This window comes from Tachypleus tridentatus, chromosome 10 (genome assembly GCF_004210375.1).
Source record: "Tachypleus tridentatus isolate NWPU-2018 chromosome 10, ASM421037v1, whole genome shotgun sequence".
Lineage (NCBI taxonomy): Eukaryota > Metazoa > Arthropoda > Merostomata > Xiphosura > Limulidae > Tachypleus > Tachypleus tridentatus.
Genome location: NC_134834.1, coordinates 186175308 through 186190667, shown reverse-complemented (window position 1 = coordinate 186190667; position 15360 = coordinate 186175308). Strand labels below are relative to the sequence as shown.

The 15360-nt window shown below is 30.9% G+C and overlaps 1 protein-coding gene across 2 annotated transcripts in view; it reads left to right on the top strand.

The window, feature by feature from the left end:
* LOC143231132 (transmembrane protein 87A) overlaps positions 1 to 15360 on the top strand; it is a 53898-nt gene that overhangs the window by 23484 nt on the left and 15054 nt on the right. For both annotated transcript variants that reach the window (XM_076465762.1, XM_076465761.1), the window contains exons 9-14: positions 579 to 675; positions 2215 to 2276; positions 5374 to 5494; positions 6240 to 6302; positions 7064 to 7163; positions 8062 to 8155. In XM_076465762.1, the coding sequence (XP_076321877.1) occupies positions 579 to 675; positions 2215 to 2276; positions 5374 to 5494; positions 6240 to 6302; positions 7064 to 7163; positions 8062 to 8155 (537 nt within the window). The remainder of the gene's footprint in view (positions 1 to 578; positions 676 to 2214; positions 2277 to 5373; positions 5495 to 6239; positions 6303 to 7063; positions 7164 to 8061; positions 8156 to 15360) is intronic.

The following is a 15360-nucleotide window of genomic DNA, read 5'->3' as shown; positions in this document are numbered from 1 at the left end:
CAGTTTTTTATGTATCCTTGTGTATTTCATCAACTATTTATTTTCCTCTATCACAAAACCATCACTAAGTCAGCATCGTGTGACAAAACAAATAGTTTCTATGAATAAGTATTTTTATTAAACTATTCGCACCAAATATTAATGTTTTGGCAAAATGGTTAAGAAAATATATGTTATTAATTGTTTTCAGATTATAAATTAGACTTAGTATTCTCTGGATGTGCACTTTTATTAAACTGTTTTTCTTAATTTTGTGGTGTAAAAATATTGAAACTCTTAGAACAGTGAGGTTAAATAAAAGGATTGTAGTAATTAAAGCAACTGCAGTCAAACATGATTTTAATTGTGATTGATAGGTTTAAATAGTGGTACTTCACTGAAGATGTGTTTGTATTCAAATAGCTTTGTGTTAAAGAATCGGTTATTTTCAAAATATTGTTTTTAATGATCAGAAAACAAATATATAGCAGATTATCTGTTTTAGGAATAAATTTTAAACCAAGGGTAGTTATTTTTAGAGTTAATAAACATTTAAGAATGTTTTTTAGTGTAATAATCTGATTTACTTCCCTACACAGACCCCAGACTACTTAGCTACTGTTGATCAAGATGGAGTCTATCTTCTCGTAGTTAACTTGAAGTCTGTTGGTGAAAATAAAGATTTCAGAGCAACAGGTGAGTACTCAAGAACTAAAATTGTTGTATACATGTACACAGTTGTTTTTATGAGTTAAGGTATGATAGAGGAGTACGTTGAGTAACATTTTTTATTGGTCTGTAGAGAATTAACACAAGTGCACTGTGATAAAGTTAGGGTAAGTATGTGTATTTGTGGGCATGCAATCGTGTGTATTTGTTTATAAGTTTGGATTACTTTACATTGAAATATTTTATAAATTCATCAGTTTTGTAGAAGCATTATAACAAATGTAAGGTTGTTTTTGACTTCCACTGTATGTACAAAACATTGAGGTAAAATTTGTAGAGTTTATTTATCACTGTCACATGAGCCAGCTGGACATCTTAATTTGGATTAAAAAAAACGAGTTATTCTGGAAAGGTTTGGATTGTTTTGATCACACAGAAAGAAGACATATGACATTATTTTCAAGGTCTAAGTTGTTGGATCTGATTTGAGGCCACGTGAGCAAAGATGGAGAAGTTAATTCTTGGTGATGAGAAACTTGCTTGAAGTAAAAATGTTTCTCAAAATGGCTGGTATGGGTATTAACATTTTTACGAATAAAGAAGAAAATAACATTTCGACTTTTCTAGATCAAAGATGACCTAACTTCCGAATACCCATACCAGCCGTTCTGAGATACATAGAGAAGTTAACATGTAAATGTAAATGATGTAACAATGAAACAGGCTTTGAATGTTCTGAATATGGTTGTAAATGTCATGGGAGGAACTCATTCGAAGATAATTCCAATCAGTTTGTCATAACAGCTAAATCATTGATTTGTCAATTTCTGCATTGAAAGTAAAACAAAACAATACAAACAATAGTATTGTTATCTTCATAAAGGGGGACTGGAATTATATATAAGAAATGATTACTTTCAGTATTATGTGAAGCTAATGATATGATAGATATCAAAGGTGCAGATACACAATATGCAACAGAATGACTTCCCTACAAATAATATTTCTGCAATGAAGAATAAACATAAGAAAGATGTTTTATGTCCAATATGGTGTCATCTTATTATAACCCACACAGATTTTATCGTGATGTATTCACTAATAATTAATTTATTTTCAATTTAAAAGTCTTGTAAAGCTTCATTTGAAGACACCTGTTGAAATAACCCCACATCACCAGTTTTTGGACATCCTGCATTCCTCTGTTGACTGCTCTAGGCTCCATACTAACAAATGCTGGGCTGGCTCATGTGGCAGATGCCAAGAAAAAAAAACTGTGGTATTTTTATAGAGTTTATCATAAACGCGTTATTGTAGTTAATTTTGAACATTTTGCTAAAAAATTTAAGGTAAAGCTGTACAGACTTCTATGGTTTCTTTAAAGAAGTTTTCATAGTAGTGAAAAGGGTTTAGATCTTTTATAGACAAACTACTCATATTTGGTTGTACATCAGAATATTAAAGTATTTTAGAAATTTCATATTTTTGGCATTAAAAGTGAATATTTTCAGGTAACTGATAAAATATTAGTAGTTGAAGTCATAAATAAGTGTTTTTCTACTTCAGTTGACATTAAGTTGAAAGGGGATTATGGTTTTTTGTCTGCAATTGACTGGCCTCTCTTACCTGTGAGTAGTTTTTATTATTATTGTTTTATTATTTAACAATCTTATAAAATAGTTTAGTTCCATTTAATGTTTGAATGAATTTACACCATTGTCATACTTATTATTTGACATAAGGATATTGGGATCGGGTGGCCAAGTGGTTAGGGTGCTCGACTCACAGTCTGAGGATCGTGGGTTTGAATCCCAATCAACTAAACACATGCTCTCCCTTTCAGCCATGGGGGTGTTATAATGGTTTGTTCAATCCCACTGTTTTTTGGTAGCCTGAGAGTTGGTAGTGGGTGGTCATGATTAGCTGCCTTCCTTTTAGTCTTACACTGCTAAATTAGTAAATTAGGATTGGCTTGTAGAGATAGCTTTCATCTGGTGGTACATGAAATTCAAAACAAACAAACACAATAATAAGACTGTTTATTTGTTTCTTACCAAATATACTTTAATTTATATTTTCCTTGTTATATCTTATTTCAGTATTATAATATTACTTTAGATATAACTGTACAGTTTTTAAGAGAAAACTTGCTGACTAGGTAATAGAACGATGCCCCTATAATTATGATTTTGAAATATGGTAAACCCAATTTTAACAGGACATCATCAACACATGCTGTTACTCTGATGGTAGATGCTTAGATAAGTAGAAAATTAAATATCCACTTAAAAATATAACAAGTTACTTGGGAATGTTATTCATGAAAGTTAGGTGTATTTATGATGAGAATAGGCCAAAGCTTTTAATTTTTACGTGTTAGTATTTAAGTTTATAACAGAAGTATTAGAGTGTGAATAGGAGGCTTGCATCAGGTATCTGTTTAAAGAATATAGCGTGAAGGACATAATAGCCTTGAATTATAGATCTGTTAGTGATAATTACATTCTTTCTCAGGAATTAAAATACATACACACTCGTAAAACAAACACTGGAAAACCATGAGAATAAAGCGTATTTCTGTTCTCAAGTTGATAAATTTTAAAGAAAGGTGACAAAATGATATACAACTATCTGCCAAAAAAACAAAAAAGGCTTACTGATTATGCTTGCAACAAACTCTCTTTTTATTTTTATTTAGTTTTTACTGTTGTTCATTTGTTCTGATTTTTGATAACTGTATTTGAGTTATCAAATGACAAAAACAAAACACTTTTTTCTTGACGGTCACTAACTAAATTAAAACTCGTTAGCTTTTAGCTAGCAAGCTACTACTAGTTCTGAAAGTTCATGCACACACGTTAACTCTCTCAACACAGGCTTGGTCAATTTGACCAAATATGTGATTTGTAGTTGTTTAAAGTCTTTATAAAGTTAATACTTCTACTTTTCAATACAGTGTCTATCATTACAAAATTTGGCAGTCTTTAAATTAACATTATACATCTTACAAAAACTAAAGATCTGTCCATGAGTATACTGAGTACTTGATTTGAATAAGTCTAGGTGCAAATTAATTTTTGTTTTCATGTTAAGATTAAGAATACTTTTCCTGACCTTGGAAATCTCAAATGTTCTCTGTGTAATCCCTAAAACCTCCTAAATACGTATCAAATGTACTTTTTCAATAAAACTTTGTATCTGTTAATTTATCTACACATTTGAAAATGAGATCAGAAAAATTTGACTGATCTCAGTCACCAGAAATAGAAAAACTGAACTAAAATTAAAATTTATTCTTTCTAGAATGACTTCAAATTGTAACATGAAACTATATTTAAAGTAAGCTTGTAACAGTATACATCTATTTATACTTACACTTTATTTTAATTGACTTTTACGTGAACCAAATCAAACTGCTAACTACACCATTTGATTATATTATTATTATTTATTTTATCTGATCTAATGTTAACTCACCTAAAAAGATCCCCATTTTTACAACTTAGTTAATTTTATAATAAATGAAGAATGAACATGAAAAACAAGAAATAACGTACGTATCCAACCTATTTTTTTCTTGCTGCCGTTTCTTGGTGAAACTTAAACCTGTTTTATACTAATGTGTTAGTAATGCACTAAATAATTTTATACAACAAAATAATGTACGAAAGAACAAAGACTAATAACTTGCAAAAAAGCAGACAATTTCGTTTAACCATTACAATTTTTCTGGCTTTTTAACTATTCAGCAAGAGCCATTACAAATTCACATAAACTAGCCAGTTTTAACTAGCTAGAATCAAAGTTGTATTATAAGTAAAATTGATGCATATATGTTCAGATCAAAGCATAATACAATGTCATTTGATAGATGGAAACATTGACTTTCTGTTAGTTATAGATAATACATAATTGTGTAAGAGAACTATTAACAAATCATGAAAGAGAGGAAGTAACAGGTGGGTGTGGCACAAGAGTTCTGATTTTCTATTTGATAGCTCTGTAACCAAACAAAATTGAAGACTATAAAAGGTATGGTTTGTCTGATCAATAACAATATTATGGTGCATAATTGTATTTCAATTTGGACTTTTCTGAGGGGGTGGTTCATAAAATAGAGGGGACAAGATGCCTACAGAAAATGTCGCACTAGCGAAATTCAAGATTTTTTAAAAATATTGCCTTGTAGAAATAATAACTTAAAACTTATTAACCATTAAATTATGTATTACTAGTTAAGTTTCTCTGTTATACTAATTGATATAACATAAACTTTTGAGTAAAACTTTGAACGTAAGACACTTAACTCTTTGTTATCAACAGAAAAGGATACTTGACTAAAAGTAACAGTGAAGTTAGAGAAATAAGAGAATTTAATTGATGAAAAAACAAATATTTAAAGAATTAAATAATGTAAATAAATAATAAATAAAAGATGGTCCCAACTTGTGTTTTTCTTGTTTTGTAATTGAGAATAATGAATGAAAGGTTTTGAATGTTAAAGCTCACTAGTATGTTACTACCATGTGAAATAATGGAAATAACTTAGCATGTAAAGAAGTGAATATAAAAATATCAATCAATATTCTATGGTATATAGGTGTGTATTGTTAATCAATTAATTATAAGTTTAGGCTTACTTAAGGGATAGCTTGAAATAACATGGATGTACCGTATATGTCGCCTATATTAGATTTAGTTATTTAATGACTCATTTTCTTTCAGTTTTATGGAGTTATGTGTGGAGTGTATGTGGTGTTTGCTGTTGCATGGCTACTTGTTTCTGCTCTTCAGTGGAGAGACCTCTTAAGAATTCAGTTTTGGATTATGGGAGTTATTTTCCTTGGTAAAGGGTGCTTTTGGTTTAGATTGAAATATATTTTTTATCTGATATCAAAGTAGATTGTATGACTAGTAGGCAGTCATTTACTTTGTGTGAAATTCAACAAATGCATATTTATTGTATCTATTTTGGACTGGTGAGTCACACAAGTAATTGAAACACTGGTGCTACATTTGTCAAACTATAAATAAAAAATGTTATTGATTTATATTTTGCTAAGGAAAACATTAAGTGACAACCTAAGGGTTAAGGATTACTGAGATGTGTACACTGTTGGAGAATATATTAAAACTACACAAAAGTAGTTAATGACAGTTACTAAGCTATATACTGTTGTAAACTATTGTCACAAAATCATACCAAAACAAGTAAGACCTAAGTTGTGTACACTGTTAAAGGATACATTGAAAGCACACCAAAATTATTAATGACTGCTACACTGTTTACCCTGGTGTACTACAGCTAATTGTATTGGTGAACGAGATAAATCATGTCGAAATACAGTAAACATCAGCAAAAATATTTTTAAGGGTGTTGTTAAAAAGAATAATGGTTAAGTGCTTATAGTTATTAAGAACTCAATAATAAGTTGTTTTTACATGATCTTAATAATGCAATCTGATATATATACTTGTATCATAGTTTTTATTTCTTTTACTTTATATATAAATATTAGTAATTCACTGTTGAGGAATCTGATACAGTTGTGTTTTATTTGAGGTTGCAAATATTCAAATTTATTTGTTAGGTATGATAGAAAAGGCAATATTTTATTCTGAGTACCAGTCCATCAACTCCACTGGACAGTCAGGTAACCTGATACAGTTGTGTTTGTTTATAAAAGTTCAAGTTTCTTTATACCATTATGATTATTTTCTCTCATCATTTTTACTTTTTTACAGAATACAAGTTATTTAGTGCCATGGTTCTAATGTCTCAGTAAATTCTTACATTAAAGGAAAAATTTAAAACGTACACCAACAAACTCATTTAATGTTTTAAAGAAAAATCTATAAATCCATGTTTATTGATATTCCTTTCTACTTCTAACTTTTATGAATCCATGTTTATTGAAATGCTTCCCCCTAAACTTTTATGAATCACGTTTATCAGAATGCTTCCTCACTTCTATGTTTTACGAATCCATGTTTATTGAAATGCTTCTCCACTTCTAAATTTTAGGAATCCATGTTTATCAGAATGGTTCCCCTCTAAATTTTATGAATCCATGTTTATCAAAGTGCTTCTTCCCCTCTAAGTTTCTCGAATCCATGTTTATCAAAGTGCTTCTTCCCCTCTAAGTTTCTCGAATCCATGTTTATTGAAATGATTCCCCCTCTAGGTTTTTCAAATCCACATTTATCAAAATTCTTCCCCCTCTAAGTTTTACGAATCTCATTTATTGAAATTCTTCCCTGCTCTAAGTTTTACGAATCCACATTTATCTAAATGCTTCCTTCCCTCTATGTTTTAGGAATACATATTTATTGAAATGCTTCCCCATTGTAAGTTTTTGTTTGCACTAGTGTGTTGTAATTAGAGATGGTATGTGTTATGTTTGTACATCTCCAGTTAAAGGTGCTGTTCTGCTAGCTGAGTTGTTGTCTTGTGCAAAAAGGACACTAGCACGGATGTTGGTGATCATTGTTAGTCTAGGATTTGGAATTGTCAAGTAAGTTGAGAAATTCTTAATAAATACACATTATTTGTTTTGTTTCTTTATTTCTTCAGCATGGTAATTTACATATTTTAAGCTTGTAACAAAGCTTCTTGAATGTTACCAGAATGGGAAACTTGACATTTTAGGCTGTTCTGTTTCAGAACAAAAGCCTATTGTTTTATCTTAGAATTATTGTTTTACACTAATGTTGCACGAGTAAAACCTTACTTTTTCTTACTTGATAATTTGCTAATACTTGTAAATTAATGTCTGAAATAAATGTATTCAATTATATAAATTGTGTTTAAATTAACCACAAATTGTGACCCAGTGTGAAGTAACTCAGAGACTTCACTGTAAGATTTTGTTTTTATTTTTCTACTTTTAAGGACAGATTTGTTAGACTAAACTTAATAAAATGTCAGAATGTGTGCAGTATGACCTATGTTAATTTTTTCATATAGTACTTAAAATCTGTCATTGTGAGACTAAAGAAACCTCTGAAAAATTAACAGATATGCAAATTCTACATTTGAAGAGTGTATATTAATTATTACCAAACAGATGTATTCAGCAACTAAACTAGACCAATGAACTTTTAGTTGTGTTTCTTTGAGGCAGTAGGTAAAATGCTGGACAGTTGAAAATGGTGATGGAATGGAACTTGTTATCCTTGTAGCAGGTTGTCAGTTCATCTCATTTGTAGTGATTGTTTCATGCAACATACACCTTCCAAAAAGAATAACTAAAATATTTTAAAACCTTCACTGTGTTTTTGAATCTTACAGTTGTACAGAAACTAATTTACAATTTTATTCTTACAAAATGTGTATACTTAAACATGTAGGACTGGTTCTATTGAAAGAAATATTCTTTGAATATTATTTTATTTTTTACTTTATATTGTTAGGCCAAGACTTGGTCCTATGCTTCATCGTGTTGTTGGTGTAGGAGCATTATACTTCATTCTTGGGACTGTTGAGGCATGGCTTCGCATTTTTAAAGTAGGTTTTTGTTTTCTGTATGTTGTGTGACTAAATATAGATGAACAAAGAAAGAAATTATGATTCTGTAATTGTTGTTTGTCTATAATTTGGTTTTTCATTGGAATTTGAGTATCATTTTGTAACTATGTTAGTGTACAGTATTTTTAATGAATGTAAGTGATTATCTCAAAGTAAGCAGATATACTCATCAACTTATTATGGTATTTTGACAAAAAAAAGAATATTATAATTACATTATGTTAATTGCTTTGTTTTGAATTTACTTAAACTTTGTTATCCTTGGAATCAGTTTTAAAACAACTTAGTAAGTTTTTAATTCCTTCAACAGTGTAGTAACAATGTTTACTTCTTCAAACCTGAGTATTAACAATGTTTACTTCTTCAAACCTGAGTATTAACAATGTTTACTTCTTCAAACCTGAGTATTAACAATGCTTACTTCTTCAAACCTGAGTATTAACAATGCTTACTTCTTCAAACCTGAGTATTAACAATGTTTACTTCTTCAAACCTGAGTATTAACAATGTTTACTTCTTCAAACCTGAGTATTGATAATGTTTACTTCTTCAAACCTGATTATTAACAATGTTTACTTCAAACCTGAGAATTAACAATGTTTACTTCTTCAAACCTGAGTATTGATAATGTTTACTTCTTCAAACCTGATTATTAACAATGTTTACTTCAAACCTGAGAATTAACAATGTTTACTTCTTCAAACCTGAGAATTAACAATGTTTACTTCTTCAAACCTGAGAATTAACAATGTTTACTTCTTCAAACCTGAGAATTAACAAAGTTTACTTCTTCAAACCTGAGAATTAACAACGTTTACTTCTTCAAACCTGAGTATTAACAATGTTTACTTCTTCAAACCTGAGTGTTAACAATGTTTACTTCTTCAAACCTGAGTATTAACAATGTTTACTTTTTCAAACCTGAGTATTAACAATGTTTACTTTTTCAAACCTGAGTATTAACAATGTTTACTTTTTCAAACCTGAGTATTAACAATGTTTACTTCTTCAAACCTGAGTATTAACAATGTTTACTTCTTCAAACCTGAGTATTAACAATGTTTACTTCTTCAAACCTGAGTATTAACAATGTTTACTTCTTCAAACCTGAGTATTAACAATGTTTACTTCTTCAAACCTGAGTATTAACAATGCTTACTTCTTCAAACCTGAGTATTAACAATGTTTACTTCTTCAAACCTGAGTCTTTACAATGTTTACTTCTTCAAACCTGAGTATTAACAATGTTTACTTCTTCAAACCTGAGTATCAACAATGTTTACTTCTTCAAACCTGAGTATCAACAATGTTTACTTCTTCAAACCTGAGTATCAACAATGTTTACTTCTTCCAATCTGTGTAGTAACAATGTTTGGTTCTTCCAGCAGTGTTGTAACAATGTTTGGTTCTTCCAGCAGCGTTGTAACAATGTTTGGTTCTTCCAGCAGTGTTGTAACAATGTTTGGTTCTTCCAGCAGCGTTGTAACAATGTTTGGTTCTTCCAGCAGCGTTGTAACAATGTTTGGTTCTTCCAGCAGCGTTGTAACAATGTTTGGTTCTTCCAGCAGCGTTGTAACAATGTTTGGTTCTTCCAGCAGCGTTGAAACAATGTTTAGTTCTTCCAGCAGCGTTGAAACAATGTTTAGTTCTTCCAGCAGCGTTGAAACAATGTTTAGTTCTTCCAGCAGCGTTGAAACAATGTTTAGTTCTTCCAACGTTTGTAGTAACAATGCTTAGTTCTCCAACAACATTGTAACAGTGTTTAGTTCTTCCAACAACGTTATAACTGTTTAGTTCTTCCAGCAGATTTGTAACAATGCTTAGTTCTTCCAACGTGTGTAGTAACAATGCTTAGTTCTTCCAACCTGTGTTGTAACAATGTTTAGTTTATTCAACAGTGTAGTGACAATGTTTACTTCTTCCAACCTGTGTAGTAACAATGTTTACTTCTTCCAACCTGTGTAGTAAAAATGCTTATAGTTCTTCCAACCTGTGTAGTAATAATGTTTACTTCTTCCAACCTGTGTAGTAACAATGTTTAGTGTATTCAGCAACGTAGTAAAAATGTTTAGTTCTTCCAACCTGTGTAGTAATAATGTTTACTTCTTCCAACCTGTGTAGTAACAATGTTTAGTGTATTCAGCAACGTAGTAACAATGCTTAGTTCTTCCAATCTGTGTAGTAACAATGCTTAGTTTTTCCAACAACATTGTAACAATGTTTAGTTCTTCCAACAACGTCATAACTGTTTAGTTCTTCCAACAACGTCATAACTGTTTAGTTCTTCCAACAACGTTGTAACAATGTTTAGTTCTTCCAACAACGTTGTAACAATGTTTAGTTCTTCCAGCAGTGTTGTAACAATGTTTAGTTCTTCCAACAGCATTGTAACAATGCTTAGTTCTTCAAACTTGTGTAGTAACAATGCTTAGTTTTTCCAACAACATTGAACAGTGTTTAGTTCTTCCAGCAGCGTTGTAACAATGCTTAGTTCTTCCAACGTGTGTAGTAACAATGCTTAGTTCTTCCAACGTGTATAGTAACAATGCTTAGTTCTTCAAACTTGTGTAGAGACAATGCTTAGTTTTTCCAACAACATTGTAACAGTGTTTAATTCTTCCAACAACATTGTAACAATGTTTAGTTATTCCAACCTGTGTTGTAACAATGTTTAGTTTATTCAACAGTGTAGTGACAATGTTTACTTCTTCCAACCTGTGTAGTATAAATGCTTAGTTCTTCCAACCTGTGTAGTAACAATGTTTAGTTTGATCAACAGTGTAGTAACAATGCTTAGTTCTTCCAACCTGTGTAGTAACAATGTTTAGTGTATTCAGCAACGTAGTAACAATGCTTAGTTCTTCCAACCTGTGTAGTAACAATGTTTAGTTTCTTCAACAATGTAGTAACAATGTTTAGTTTCTTCAACAATGTAGTAACAATGTTTAGTTTCTTCAACAATGTAGTAACAATGGTTAGTTCTTCCAATCTGTGTAGTAACAATGCTTAGTTTTTCCAACAACATTGTAACAGTGTTTAGTTCTTCCAACAACGTTATAACTGTTTAGTTCTTCCAACAACGTTATAACTGTTTAGTTCTTCCAACAATGTTGTAACAATGTTTAGTTCTTCCAGCAGTGTTGTAACAATGCTTTGTTCTTCCAACCTGTGTTGTAACAATGTTTAGTTTATTCAATAGTGTAGTGACAATGTTAACTTCTTCCAACCTGTGTAGTAACAATGTTTACTTCTTCCAACCTGTGTAGCACAGATAGCCCTCGAGTAGCTTTGTGCGAAATTCCAAAACAAGCAAACAAACCAACCTGTGTAGTAACAATGCTTAGTTCTTCCAACCTGTGTAGTAACAATGTTTACTTCTTCCAACCTGTGTAATTTCAATGTTTACTTCTTCCAACTTGTGTAGTAACAATGTTTAGTTTATTCAACAATGTAGTAACAATGCTTAGTTCTTCCAATCTGTGTAGTAACAATGCTTAGTTTTTCCAATAACATTGTTACAGTGTTTAGTTCTTCCAACAACGTTATAACTGTTTAGTTCTTCCAGCAGCGTTGTAACAATGCTTAGTTTTTCCAGCAGCGTTGTAACAATGCTTAGTTCTTCCAGCAGCGTTGTAACAACGCTTAGTTCTTCCAGCAACGTTGTAACAACGCTTAGTTCTTCCAGCAACGTTGTAACAACGCTTAGTTCTTCCAGCAGCGTTGTAACAACGCTTAGTTCTTCCAGCAGCGTTGTAACAACGCTTAGTTCTTCCAACAACGTTGTAACAATGTTTAGTTCTTCCAACAACGTTGTAACAATGCTTAGTTCTTCCAACAACGTTGTAACAATGCTTAGTTCTTCCAACAACGTTGTAACAATGCTTAGTTCTTCCAACAACGTTGTAACAATGCTTAGTTCTTCCAACAACGCTGTAACAATGTTTAGTTTTTCCAGCATTGTTGTAACAATGCTTTGTTCTTCCAACCTGTGTAGTAACAATGCTTAGTTCTTCCAACCTGTGTTGTAACAATGTTTATTTTATTCAACAGTGTAGTGACAATGTTTACTTCTTCCAACCTGTGTAGTAACAACGCTTAGTTTTCCAACAACATTGTAACAGTGTTTAGTTCTTACAACAATGTTGTAACAATGTTTAGTTCTTCCAGCAGTGTTGTAACAATGTTTAGTTCTTCCAGCAGTGTTGTAACAATGTTTAGTTCTTCCAGCAGTGTTGTAACAATGCTTTGTTCTTCCAACCTGTGTAGTAACAATGCTTAGTTCTTCCAACCTGTGTTGTAACAATGTTTATTTTATTCAACAGTGTTGTAACAATGTTTAGTTCTTCCAGCAGTGTTGTAACAATGTTTAGTTCTTCCAGCAGTGTTGTAACAATGTTTAGTTCTTCCAACAACGTTGTAACAATGTTTAGTTCTTCCAACAACGTTGTAACAATGTTTAGTTCTTCCAACAACGTTGTAACAATGTTTAGTTCTTCCAACAACGTTGTAACAATGTTTAGTTCTTCCAGCAGTGTTGTAACAATGTTTAGTTCTTCCAACAACGTTGTAACAATGTTTAGTTCTTCCAACAACGTTGTAACAATGTTTAGTTCTTCCAACAACGTTGTAACAATGTTTAGTTCTTCCAACAACGTTGTAACAATGTTTAGTTCTTCCATCAGTGTTGTAACAATGCTTTGTTCTTCCAACCTGTGTAGTAACAATGTTTACTTCTTCCAACCTGTGTAGTAACAATGCTTAGTTTTCCAACAACATTGTAACAGTGTTTAGTTCTTCCAACAATGTTGTAACAATGTTTAGTTCTTCCAGCAGTGTTGTAACAGTGTTTAGTTCTTCCAACAATGTTGTAACAATGTTTAGTTCTTCCAGCAGTGTTGTAACAATGTTTAGTTCTTCCAGCAGTGTTGTAACAATGTTTAGTTCTTCCAACAACGTTGTAACAATGTTTAGTTCTTCCAACAACGTTGTAACAATGTTTAGTTCTTCCAGCAGTGTTGTAACAATGTTTAGTTCTTCCAGCAGTGTTGTAATAATGTTTAGTTCTTCCAGCAGTCTTGTAACAATGTTTTGTTCTTCCAACAGCATTGTAACAATGTTTACTTCTTCCAACCTGTGTAGTAACAATATTTAGTTTGTTCAACAGTGTAGTAACAATATTTAGTTTGTTCAACAGTGTAGTAACAATGCTTAGTTCTTCCAACCTGTGTAGTAATAATGTTTAGTGTATTCAACAACATAGTAACAATGCTTAGTTCTTCCAACCTGTGTAGTAACAATGCTTAGGTTATTCAACAGTGTAGTAACAATGCTTAGTTCTTCCAACCTGTGTAGTAATAATGTTTAGTGTATTCAACAGTGTTGTAACAATGCTTAGTTCTTCCAACAGTTCGTAATTTCAATAGGAATTATTTAAATATATTTTCAGTCTGCTTCTCTGTAGTACGTACTGTTTGTTTTCTCCAACCTTCCTGTGTTCTGTTTGTCATTCTCCATGTTTATTGTCCTGAGTTTTACATAAATGAAATATTTATTGTATAATATTACTAGGTTGTTATCTAATTTTTATATCCTTCAGTATTTGTTTATGAATATATGAACCAGAAAGTCTAAAGAACTTTCATTATATCTCTCTCTCGATAATTTTCTCTGTTTGCTACTAATACATCATTTATTATTGATGTAAAAACAAAGTTTTATTACACAGAATATTTCATAATACTAGCCTGGTTTCATGACAGTTTTCGAGTTATTTTTTATACAGATTCAAAGTTGCTATCACTGAATTCAGATCAACTAGTTATTTGAAATGTTTTAAAACAATTGTTTCTTGGTTAGAAAGTCAGTTAAATTACAGTAGTTACAGTGCTTCTACAATCTTAAGTGAAAAAAATGTAAAATGACTGTATGTACTGTTACTGCTTTCACAGAAAAATAGGATAAAGTTTTGATGGTGGTTAAGAGCCAGAAAACGAAACCAAACTTAAATACTAAACTTCTCAGTTGTTATCCATATTTCTTTTTAATGCTATAAAAATAACTAAGATGTGAATGTTAAACTTTAGTAAATTAGGTAAGGTTTAAATCAGGTTAAATAATAAAAAAATGACAAAATTCTCTATGAGGTTACGCTTTGTGAGTAGCTTTTGTTTTATGCCATTCAACTGATGTGATTTACAACTTATGTCACAGGATTGTAAGTTAGACAAGTTCTAAGGGCATTAAAATTATAAATATATGTAATCTGTTATGTGCCTTAAACTGTTTATGGTAAATAATTGTAATTTTCTGGTGCAATCTTTCATTTTTCTTGAAAAGGATAATTAACATTTATTTTATTTGTTGTAGTTACAGCTAAGTTAATCAAGTCCACGTAAAGCTAGAGAAAATAATTGAAATATAAAGTTTTATTTAATAAAAAAGATATTTATTTATTTAGTGTCTTGAAGTTATGCAAATGAAATTTGAAAACTAAGGTGTAAACATATATTGAATTTTAACATGAAAAAATTACATTTGCACTCAGACTAGTCAGAGTCTGAGTCCTTTTGATTTCCATACAAATTTTCAGTAAAGACACTTGACTACAAAATCTGATTTATGTGGATGAAATACTTGGTACTGAATGAAGATAAAATATGAAGATATGAAGATAAAAGAATCCATATGGACACTTCATGAGTCATCAGTTGATTCAAGTGTTGTTAAGCCACTTTGTGAACAAAGTTTTATGTAAACTTTGGTGAAAGTAATTTGCTTAAAGTGTTGTTTTCCCAGTAATTTAATCAGTTCTCTCGTATAATTTCAAATTCTGTCACTGTCGTGCCACACCTACTTTGTTGTTAAGTGTGTTACTTGATAATGGAATGAGTTGAACAGAAATATGTTTTGCATTTAATAAATGTTATTTATAGTAAAGTTTACTGATCCCATTGTACTATAGTAACAAAGTATATGTGTAATAATAGTTCAAGTTTTTGTTTAATTAGTGTTACATCTAGGTGGTATTACTTACAGAGTTTAGTCAACTTTACTGATATATGTGTGTTACAGTAATAAAATAGGTGCATAAAACTGCTTTGTCTAATAACTGTTATCTCTAGGTGATACTTCTTACAGGTTTTAGTTTGGCTTTATTACACTAAATGGTATTTGCATAAAATAAT